General features: G+C 34.8%; 1 protein-coding gene across 2 annotated transcripts in view; it reads right to left on the minus strand.

Annotated features, from left to right (window-relative positions):
* Positions 1–1,159: 1,159 nt before the first annotated feature.
* LOC118186857 (proteasomal ATPase-associated factor 1-like) overlaps positions 1,160–12,641 on the minus strand; it is a 71,468-nt gene continuing 59,986 nt past the window's right edge. For both annotated transcript variants that reach the window (XM_085823567.1, XM_085823568.1), the window contains 2 exons: positions 12,101–12,183; positions 1,160–1,601 (listed from right to left, as the gene is read on the minus strand). In XM_085823567.1, the coding sequence (XP_085679693.1) occupies positions 1,441–1,601; positions 12,101–12,183 (244 nt within the window). In that variant the 3' untranslated portion in view covers positions 1,160–1,440. The remainder of the gene's footprint in view (positions 1,602–12,100; positions 12,184–12,641) is intronic.

Consider the following 12,641-nt stretch of genomic DNA (forward strand, 5'->3'; position numbering starts at 1 on the left):
TTCTGTGTACTGTTAAGAATTAAGAAAGCAAAAGCTCAGTTTTATTCTAATGTTTTTTCATTAAAAAAAAAAAAAAAAAAGGAAAAAAAAAAAAAAAGGAAAAATGCCAAACAGACTGCTTATATCATTTCTTCTACATATAGACAGAAAGCTATTTCTAATGATACAGTTTGAAGATGGTATGAAAAGTTTAAGTGTGGAAATTTCAGACTTGGAGATGTCTGCTCTGGATGACCATCCTTTGTAAACATGGCACTACTAAAAGCAGCTTTGATGAAAACCATGTTATACATCCAAAAATTACAGTACATGATCAATTGAAGAAGATTAGCTGTGTGAGCTGCTATTATGCATGGCTACCCCCATGCTTTTAACAGAGCAGAATATGCTTGCTCAAGTTTTGGCAGGCAATTCTTTGTAGAAAAGAAATAAAGATGCTCCTTTTTTTAAACAAATCTTTACTGAAGATGAGAAAATGGGAAAAGGTAAGTCATGGATTAAGGCAAATAAATTTCCTTTAGTAACATTATGAGATAAGCTGCATTTTAAAAAATAATGTTTTCAGTATAGTATCCTTAGTAAACAAAGGAATTGTATACTAAGAGTTTTTGTCGCCAAATCAGGCAGTATATTCAGAAAAATACTGCTCCCAAATGGCAGTTTTAAGGGCAGAAATAAAAAAAAAAAAAAAAAAAAAAAAAAAAAACACCCAAACTTGATTAATCAATCAATTAATTGTAGTCTTCCATCTTGACAATACTGGACCCTGCATCTCGATGAATGTAGCACAAAGACTTGTTGAGTATAGCTGAGATGTTCTGTGTCACTCCCCATATTCAATAGAATTCACCTGCTAGGGTTTTTATCTCCTCATGTCACTTCAAAATTTTCTGAATGGCTTCCATTACATTTATTTTTATGTAGACTATCAAACAGCACCTCAATCAGTTCTTTAAGCCTCATGACTTTTCTCAAAAAGGAATATTCTAGCTACTCGAGAGATGACCAAAAAAAAGAATAAAATAGTGCTTATGTTTTTGTACTGCTTCATTTGCATTAATAAAAAAATTAAAAAAAAAAAAAAACCACAGAACTTTCCCGATGATCCATAGTAAAATTTAATAGTGAAAATTTGAATTCTGATGAAAATGATATATGATAAAAGAGAAATCACCCTTTATTTCAGGAATAAACAATAGAAGAATTTCTTTTGTTCTTCCACACAAGATTAAACTGTGCACATTTTGGTTCCTATATAATTCTTGTTCTAAGTATTTCTTGAAATTCTAAGAAAGGAGAAAACTATTTTTGATATATAAAAATATACAGTTGAGCTTTATTACATATTTTTTTAGACCAATAAAACTGGATCAAAATATTTTGAACAGGTTGAAAGCATAATACAAGGAGAAGAATGAAATGAAATTAAACATCAGAATTCTATGTAAGCTGTACATCATATTTTCTTATGATTCCATCTCTAGAACCAGTAAATATAGATGTTCCATTTGAAGCCATGCAATAAACAGGATCAAAACCAGGTCCTGTTAACTGGATGCATTGATCTCGATTGAAAGCAGTAAAAATGCATGAACCATCACCTAAAAATAACAATAAAGTTCAAATTACAAATCAAGTTCAGATTCAAACCAAATGAAAGAGAATATATATAAGCTGGTACATTAGCTAGGTACAATAATGTTAACAAACTGGAGTATGTTCATACTTCTTCTGTTATAAAATTAATTCAAATATAGTATTAATGCTTAGTTTGGCAATTAAAGCAGTATTCATATTTCAGATTTTCATTTAAACAAAATAAAAATCACAATTCCAAATGAAATCATAAACCTTAGTAAAAAAAAAAAAAAAAAAAAAAAAAAAAACCCTTTTTAGAAAGATTATAAAGAAGTCTGATTTAAATTTTTAAAATTAATATTACATATAAATCTGAAAATAAATCAGTACAAAATGCATTAAATTACTTTACACAAATGCCTTACTTATAAACAATGAAATTTTAATTTTGTGAATTTATTTATTAGAAATTAAAAAATATTCTTTTTTCACTATTTACAGTATACACATGAAGTATTGCTAAAGTCTATATGTAAAAATGGGAGGAAGAAAAGGAAAGGGGAAAAGTGAAGAGTAGCTTTACACTTCCAGAACTTAGAGATTACATGTGTAATGTGGGACTTCCATGTTAATGTTTGGTCAAGTAATAACACCAAAATAGGTTACTTGCTTGGACCATGGGATAGCAGTATTATACATTCAAATATTAAAACTCAACATAGCAGTGAAGTAGGTGATATCATACCATTTCCAAGTGAACTTAACATGATCAATGAAGAAATAAAACTCACAAATGTTTACGTGGTGGTGGTGGTGGTAGTAGATTTATGGCACAAAGCTCAATAGGCCATATGCGCCAAACACAGGATTCTTTTTTTTAAATATAAACTAAAGGAAAAAAATATAAAGACAACAGCACATTTTTTAAAATCGACGCAAGTAAAAAGATATTTAAATGATGGGATGAAAATGCTGATTATGACTCTGATAATGCAGTATAGATATAAAATGCTAAAACATCTGATTAATTAAAATTCCAACATAAAATCTCAGGACAAAAATCAAATTAAATAATAGAAACCTGTTTCTTTCAGGTAGTGAAACAAATTGGTATTGACCTCTCTTCCGATTAAAGGTCGCAGCTATTAAAATACTTCTCACGAAGACTGTTAAAATATGGACATTCAATTAAAATGTGATAGACTGAGAGACATACATTACAATTTGTACAAACAGGCTCATTCTCAGCTCTCAGAAGGTAGCTATGTGTCACTCTAGTGTGCCCAATTCTAAAGCGCGTCAAAAGAACTTCCTCCTTACGATTGCAAGTAGTTTGCCAATGCTCTATTTTAGCTTTCACCCTTTTCAACTTGTTATGAAGTTCAATGTCATAAAGTTGCTGCCATTTATTTCTGATCTTCTCTTTGATGACACAACGTATATCTCTAAAAGGGATGAGGCGGTCAGTCATTTCAACAGCAGATTTCGCTGTGATGTCCGCCAGCTCATTGCTCTTTATTCCTGTATGTCCGGGGACCCAGCAGTACAGAATTTCATATCCACACCTTGTCAATTTAATATTCAATTTGTGGACATCCACTATCACAGGATTCTCGGTGCTATAAAAAGATTCTAAAGCTTTCAATGCACTGTAGGAGTCTGTATATAAAATGAATTTTCCATGGTGCAGCGTCGAGATGTACAAAAGCACATAATATATGGCAGTCAGTTCGGAGGTTAAGACAGAGGAAGCGTTGTGTAAACGTCTGCCTTCCATGTGGTCACCAATTATAAATGACATGCCTACATGGCAAGCTGACTTTGATCCATCCGTATATATGGAAACATAACTCCTGCAACTATGCCTGTGCTCAGCAAAAATTTGTCTATACATGATGTCATTAGTGGTTGTTTTTCCATAACTGTGGAAAATGTCAAGAAGTTGGATTTGTGCATTTTCCCAAGGTGAGATTTCAAAATGCTGTACTGCTTGTGGGGACATATCAGACAGGGAGAATTCTTCAATGAGTGGACGAACTCTGGCAGAAAAAGAAGCCACACAGGATGGACACGCCTCAAATAAAAGGTCACAGCCATCATCAAATAAACACAGTTTGTAAGGATGGTCAGACTGAGACAATATATTAAAATATTGTAAAAGTGACAACTCCTCATGCCTCAAACGGAGTGATGGCTCGTGACAGTCAACATAAAGGCTCTGCACAGGAGATGTCCTGAATGCTCCAGAACAAATCTGCAGAGCCTGATGATGAACAGGATCTAGTTTTAACAATACTGAAGACTGAGTGGATCATAAACAGCTGAGCCGTAGTCCAGTCTAGAGCGAATTAGAGCTCTGTAAATGCGAAAGCATGGACCAACGCTCTGCACCCAAGGAGGTGTTCGCCAGGACTTTTAAAATATTTAAAACTTTTATACACTTTTTTCTCAAGTTTAGGACACAAGGAAGGTAAGTCAATTTTTGGTCGAACATCACCCCTGAAAATTTTACTTCAGGTGCAACTGGAATCACAGACCCATTGAGGTATAATTTAGGCTCAGGATGGAGACCTCGCTTTCTACAAAAATGCATGCACACAGTCTTCTGTTTCGAAAACGTAATTATTAATTTGTATTCCTTGTCTTTTTGCCCATTCCTGGATCCTGTTCAAAGCGATCTGGAGCTGCCTCTCTACATGTCTCATATCTGCACCTCGACAACTAATTTGTAGGTCATCAACATATAAAGATCCTGAAATGGTGGGAGGAAGTTGTTTTAATACAGAATTTATTTTTAGGCTGAACAGAGTTACACTAAGCACACAGCCTTGAGGCACACCCTCTTCCTGTTGAAAAACATCCGACAAAACAGGGTCAATCCTTACTTGAAAAGTTCTAGTATTCAAGAAATTCTGAATGAAAATTGGTAGGTTGCCGCGCAAGCCACTCTAGTGAAGATTTCGAAGTATACCGTACCTCCATGCCTTATCATAAGCTTTCTCAATGTCAAAAAATACCGAGACAAGGTGACTCCTTCTTACAAAAGCTTTACGAATGGATGTCTCTAAGAGGAGCATATTATCTATGGTAATTCTCCCCTTTCGAAAACCGCTTTGATAAGACGACAAAATATTATTCTTTTCCAAGAAGTAGATTAGGCGGCTGTTTACCATTTTTTCTAACAGCTTGCATACGCAACTTGTAAGCGCAATTGGCCGATAGTGGGAGGGATTCCTTGGATCTTTCCCTGGCTTAGCAATGGGAATTACAACAGCTCTCCTCCATGCACTGGGAAAAGTACACTCCTTCCACACTCTATTGTAAAGAGTGAGAAGGGCAGTCAGTGACTTACAGGACAGATGCTTTAGCATTTCATAATACATGCCATCCAGACCCGGACAAGACCTATGTGTCTTACTTCCTTAATTCAAGCATAGTAAAGTCTGTATTATATATCTCAGATTTGGAAGAGTTGAATGCGATGGGATTTATTTCAGAGTGCTGCTTGATAGAGAGAAATGCAGGTGAATAGTTTCTGCTGGAAGAAACGGCAGCAAATGTCTCACCAATAGTATTCGCAATTTCTTCTATGGAGCTAATCACTCGGACATCTTTTTCCAGAAAGGAAAGTGAGTGGTCTTTATATATTCCGCATGCTTTTCGAACTCTTTCCCAAACCTGCTTACTAGGCGTAGAGGATGTTATTGAGGACACATATGAAATCCAGGAATCCCTCTGGCTCTGCCTTCTTACTCTTCGTGCATTTGCTTTCGCTTTTTTAAATGCTATGAGGTTTCGCAGAGTCGGATATCTACGAAAAATTCCCCATGCTTTTTTTTTGTTTCTTCAGTGTTTCATGACAGTCGCGATTCTATCATTGTTTCGTATACTTTAGTATTTTCCCTGATGTTCTAGGAATGGAGAGCATAGCTGCTTGAATAATAGTATTAGTCACAGCTTCAATAGCATCATCGATATGCACATCTACCATTTTCTCTGTGAGCTCAGCAGAGGAAGAGAAGAGTTCCCAGTCTGCCCTGTCCAGTATAAACCGAGGGAGTCTCGACATGGGGTTTGCTCCTCTTCGTGCAAGAGACACAAAAATGGGATAATGATCGCTGTTGTAAAGATCATATCCGACACTAAAAGTGCAAAATGGCAACAGAGATGGTGAACAGATGGCAAGGTCGAGAGAGTGGAATGTCCTTGAAGGCTCATGGAAGTAAGTATCCTGTCCATTATTCAGGAGACAAAGGCTATGATCTTCGATCATCTGCTCAATTTGTCTTCCTCGGCAATTTGTATCTTTACTACCCCAGAGCGGACTATGGCCGTTAAAATCTCCTATTAAGATAAATGGCTCATGCAGCTGCTCTATAAGACCAATTAAATCTTCCTGATCAAACGACTGTAACAGCAATATCAAGATTTGTTTGAGTAGTGACAACCTGGAGGGGTGTCATCAAAGGAAAGGAACTTGATGGGTAGTCCAGTGAGGTGAGGAGACCTCTACCTCCCCTGGCACGCTCACCTGCAAGGTTATCCTTCCTGACGAAAGAAAACCTCCGAAGTTTTGCCTGTTGTTCCGGTTTTAGATTTGTTTCCTGTATTGCGAAGCATACAGGATGATAAACATTGATTATAGCTTTGATGTCGAGCAAATTTCGGTGGAAACTGCGTCAGTTCCATGATACGAGGGTGGCCATTATGAATGGTTTTTGTTCTTTCTGTGCTGTTCTTTTGTTTTTCGTGGAAGTAGATGCCTGGGAACTTCTAGACCCTCTTCTACTTCCATACTGTCTGAATCCGCAGATTCAGATATTATGTCATCAAAAGAGCTATTGCTGGTGCTTCTACTTTTATTTACTATTTTCTGAGTCTTAACTTTAGGTTTGCCTTGAATTACAGTTTCTTTTTCTTTTTTTTTTTTTTTTTTGTACTAGATGGGTCGCATTTTCTTTTTTTCTATTGTTTGTAATCTGTTGAGTTTTGTTTGGTAGGGTCTGCGTACCAACTGAAGTTTGGGTGGCAACTGTACGAGATATTTTAAGAGCACTGGCGTAAGATGTACTTGGTGTAACCTGTGTGCTTTGGATTAATCTTCTGGCTTCAGCATATGTGATGTTCCTAGTTACTTTTGCAGTCTGTACTTCTTTTTTGGATTTCCATTTTGGGCACAAGCAAAAAAATCCTGCGTGTTCACCCTTACAACAGCGCAGCGGTACAATTTTTAGAATCATGGCCAATCTGTGAGCATCGGGTGCATGTGGGGCTGCCACGACAAGACATCTTAGAATGCCCGAAGCGCTGGCACTGGAAGCATCGCATAGGGTTTGGAATATAAGGTTTTACAGGACAATTTAAGTATCCAGCCTTAATACTCTTCGGCAGAACAGGCATGTTGAAGGTAAGGATCACGTGTTTCGTATCGATCAACTTACCTTCTTTACGCATCTTTATCTGCTTTGCACCACAGACATTTTGGCTAGATAGCTCGGATACGATCTCTTCTTCGGGAACACACAGAAGGTCGATTTCCGAGATTACACCACGACAGTAATTCAAGGTCTTATGTGCTGTCACAGTGACATTTGCTTGCCCAAGTTTGGTGACTTGAAGTAAAGAAGCAGACTGGGTGGCTGAAATCATATCAACAAGTAAGTCTCCAGAGCAGAGACGCTTTATATTTCTCGGCTCACCAATACAGGAATGAATATACTTGTTTATTACAAAAGGTGACATCTTTTGCAGCTCACCAGAAGGACTAGACATAACAAGAAAATGGAGACTACTATTAGGATTATTTGCATCTGTCCGTACTTTTTTTTTTTTTTTTTTGCAGTAGATTTTTTGCAATTAGAACTTTGAGCGACTTGAGTGACTTCGAAGTCTTTGATCAGAAAAATTTGTGAATTAGCCATATTTAACCTTTTCGCGACGGCGCACCTTTGTTTAAAACGCTCGTGCGGGACGGAAGAGAATCGAAGGCAGTCACCGTACAGGACGGAGGTTTTGCATCGTTAAGCCTAATTTTATAACAAAAATCAGAAAAACAAAAGTTTCGCTTCTAGCATCGTAATTTTTGGTATCATTTTAGATTATTACTTGAGCTCTTATATATGTTAAAATTAGCCCTTAAAACATTTATTTCTTTATTTTACATGGAAATATACTTCAAAAATTGCTTATCTTCCATAATACTTTTCGGAAGAGCTATTCAAATTATTCTAAAGTTTTAATTGATAAATACTGATTGATAAATCCATCAATAAAGTTTAAAATTATTAAAAAGAACACAATAAAGACTATTTACAGTAAGAAGTAACAAAATTTAAAATGAAAACGAGCGTGGTAAATTTCGAAGCACAGAGAAGTATCACCTTGTAACTCTTAGAAAAAGTATCACTTTTTAACTCCTTAGAAAATGAATCAGTACTCTCATTTGCGTTAGTAAATGGTTCACTAACCATACTAGGGTATTCTTCCTCTGATAAATAGTGCCTCCTTCCCGTCATAATAGACTGGAGGTGAGGCTTTCCTAAATAAAAAAAGAAGGAACGGAAATATATCTGAAGGCAATGCAAAACGTAAAAAAACTCCGCACAGTAACCCTAAAAGACCGTACAAAGTAGAGGAAAAAAATAGAATAAAAAAGGAATTGGATATAAATCAGATACGAGAATGTTTTTATTAGCACGCAGCGATTTAAAGAGCCGAGCTGCGTTTGTTTACATTACGATTTCCCCCCTCCCCAGCCACAGCTGACAAGCAAAATACCAAAAACAGCCAGAATATAAACAATCTGAAGGTCAGAATACTAAAACTACGTTCAGTTTAAATGTAATGGACACAGAGTGCCATACAGTGGCTATTAAAAATTGTTTCAGCTTAAAATGCATATCTGCACTGCCCGCTCACTTGGCCAGTTCTCCAGGAGTGCACGGGTGAACCGCCCGGGCCTCACATGCGTCCGTACGAAATGCATATATGATTCGCCCGTCGCGAAGAGGTTAAGGAAAAAAAATTCGGGTCCGATGGCCCCGCCCACCACGGAGCCCAACAAGGGAACACGGATTCCTGTGTTAGGGCTAGCCAGACCTATACGCAAACTGAAGCCCCACAGTCGGCTTTCCCGAAAGCAGGTACTCTCAAGAGCTTAACCCCAAGCCACTGACACAAGGACTAGTGACCAGCCGATTGACACCCGTGAGGACGACTAAGGTGCCTCCCGTTTAGCTGAAGCAGAGGCCAAGCAGTGTGTTGGGGACAGTACCTCGCTCCTCAACTACCAGGACCCTCCTTTCCAGCGACACTGGTCTCCATGCACGGCAAACACGTGGGCAGTTTTCTTGCCACTCGAAAACTAGAGACAAGGTCTGTTCCAATCTCTCGTAACGAGCCCCAAACTCCGTAGAGAGAAACCACAAGGGAGAAGAAAAGGGAAAAAGTTCCAGCCAAGAGGAGAGGAGACGGAAAAGAGGATAGATCACTGGGGCTCCAGGATCGTGACACCCGTCTCATCAAGAAGATGATCCCCTGAAGGGCTAGGGTACCTCGGAATTGCCACACCCGTACTCACAAAAGTGAGCCCCCTGAGGGGCAAATGTTTATGTGAGCATGTGAAATATAATGTAACACATTGGAAAAAAATTGAACAAATTTTGTATTTTTCACTTTTAAATCATTCTGAGTTTTAAAGAGGCTATATAACTGAAAATTTCCGGATGTTGCAAGCTACATATTTCCCAATGTGAAATAGCAATAAAGTTAGACTATCTAAACGATATGAAATTGAATGATGTATTTAGGTGAATAACTACAAGTCCCTCTTAAGCTGATTTCCAAATCTGTATTTTATTGTTCCTTTTTTTTCATAATACCCCTTCATATGTTTCTACTGAAATTTTTAATCCATCACAAACCAATTAAAAGTAAAATAAGATATATTAAAGCATTATACTTAATAATTTATCACTTGTTTTATGACTAATATACTGAATTGAAACATATTTAAAATATACAATTCTGAATTAATAAGAATTAAATAAATTTTATGCACATTTTCAATGCAAATTTCATATTTAAAACAATATACTACAGAAAAAGTACATGATTCAATTGATGCCAGTGAACTTCAAATATTTTGAGTAGAAATTATGTGGCATGCTAATATTCCAAAAGGACCGTCAGATTTATATATGCTTCAACTGGTAATTAATGTTTGGTTCACCAAGCACTTTTATTGATTAATATGTATTCATTATTATTAGAAAATTTGAACCGAAGGTGTTAAAATGTGTAATACAGAATAAATATAATTTGAATGTTCTATATGAAGAGTTTTACAAACTAAAAATCATAATATTACTTAATTATTACAGAAATATTACTTTTGCTTGAAAAAATTTAATAAGTTCAAAGCTTTCCAGTCTCTAAGAGATACATGATAATTGAAAAAATTGACTGATTTTAGAAAATTCACTCCAAATTCAATGAATTATATTAGAGATTTAGAATAAATTACATTTGAAACACTATTTTCTAATCTACCAAACAGTAAAAAGAATGAAACTCTGAAAAACATTAATTTGATTATTAAGCAAAGAAATGTGCAAACAATTATTAAGAAAATCATTTCAGTTTAAAATATTAAATAAAATTACTTTCAGATGCAGACTCGCTTTTGAGAAACCATATACCAAATTTTGTATATAGGGAGTTTCTATCACTGCCTTAAGCAATTCACACAAATTCTTTTATTATTATAAACTGATAAATGTAATACAATTAAAAACAGATAAAAATGCTAAGATACTTCGAAATCTATATCTTTCATTTTACGCATTTACAAAATTTTAGGACTACTAGTACTACTACTAATAATAATAAATTCAGCAAACTTGTCAAATAACTAACAGCATTTATTGCAATAACATTTTAACTTGCTTTTCCTAAAATAATGTATGTTGACAGAGAGAATTTTCTTTGCAGTTAATTTTTTGTTTTGATTCAGTAAACATATACTGTCATAGAGTTGAAAGTTAAAATATATAGATTTTAAATAGTAACAAAGTTTTGCTATAAAGCAGAAAAACAACAATAGAGATATCGGAAATGCTGTGTAACGCATACAGGAATCAACATTAACATGAATCAATATTTTTTTTATCAATGAAAAGAAGCCAGTAATGAACCCAAGAGGGTAGTCCTTTGCAATCCTGGCTGATGAGAATACTGAATGAAAAGATCTGATAAATAAGATTAATTCCAGTAAAAGAACTGCTCTTTAATTCCTCATGAAAGGTCTTGGAAGGAAAAAAATTGTTCTCATTTTGTTCCTCATACATTCACTGCAGAACAGACAGAAGATCATTTCTACATGTCATGATATGAACCAAACGGCAGACATTAATTCCCTTATTTTCCAAATAAATTGTAACTGGAGATGAAACTTTGTGTTTGCTTATGATCCTGAGACAAAATGGCAAATCATCAATAACTGGAGAAGCTTAACTACAGCCACAGATGTTTATTTCAGTTCCATAAATCTTAAGACATGTTGGTGACCTCCACCACCATCCCCCCCTTTGATTAAAAAAGAATAATTCACAAGAAATTTTACACTAGAGCCAGATGATGAAACTCCATATTTTATGAACACATAATGGACAGACTTGTCCAGAAAATTCAGCACATTACGTATGAAGAAACTGATTCAAATAACTTTTTTTTCCCTGCACAACAATGCACTGACATTGTTCCTTTCTCACAATGCAATTCTTACTAAAGGAAGTATCACAATTCTTAACTGTGGCCTTTCATTAAACAGATATGGCATCTGCAGTCTACCTTCTCTTCCTTATAGTGAAGTCTCACTTCGGATGTCTTTATAACACTGCAGATATACAGAAAATGGTGACCAGGACCTTAAACAATAATTTAAAATATAAATTCTGTGAAAAAATCAAGGAGCTGTATGCCAAACATTGCACAGATCTACAGGGGTTACATACTGAAGGATAAGAAGTAAAAATACTGCTTTCTCCATTGTGATTTTAATAATAATTATTTAGTCTTAAATTTCTGCAGATGCACTCTGTACTTAATTAACTGTTCTACAGAAAAAGTTGAAAATATTACATCAGTGATATGAATAGCATTATTTTAAATCATCTACAATGCACTCTTTCAAATTTACTCTTTCCAGTACATTTGATATAGTTTAAAAAATTTGGAGTTCATTTCATATCTCTTTAAATCTGTGCTTTCATTCAGAAACTTTAGCTTATCAAAAAATAAACACAGGAATTTAGGAAAAATTGAATGTTCTCAAGAAAGCATTATTTTTTTATATATGAATTATCCAATTAAAATTAATAATAAAAACATAATCTGTAAACTGGGAGTCATATTATATATATATATATATATATATATATATATATTTCTCTAAAGCATAAATTATCTTTGAAACTGAAAAGGTAGATACACTATGAATAGAAATAAAATGGCTATACACTACCTCTTCCACAAAATAGCCCGTTTTTAACAGAAATTAGACAAAGTACTGGTGATGCAGATTCTTCCCAAACAGTTACAGGTAACCTTAAAGACATTTCAAAGATGAATCAGCTTTTAAAATAGCAAGACAGCATTATTACAAATCTTAATAAAAAAGAGATTTAAAAAAATGAGACATAAATAGAAAAAATCATCTAAATGTAAATAAAAGTTACTTATGTGATTATGTGTAACATAAGCAATTAAAAGAAGAAATACTTAAAATATGATAGTTATTAATTCAGACAAAACAGCAACAGATGTAGAAAATATTGATATGCTGCAAGATAATTAAAGGAGTTGGATATAAGTTCTTAACAAGAGTATTAATCCTAAAAATAAAAATAAAAAAAAAAAAAATTTTTTAAATCAGAAATTAATTGTTTAGCTCAAGAAATGTCTGGAATTTAAATGATTAATCAACCACATTTTTTTTTTCACAAAAGAGTCATATCCCTCCATCCCTTCACATGCATTTTAAACTGCACTTGCCCCACCAATGG

This window comes from Stegodyphus dumicola, chromosome 9 (genome assembly GCF_044657685.1).
Source record: "Stegodyphus dumicola isolate Sdum_Otavi_A_Nest chromosome 9, ASM4465768v1".
Lineage (NCBI taxonomy): Eukaryota > Metazoa > Arthropoda > Arachnida > Araneae > Eresidae > Stegodyphus > Stegodyphus dumicola.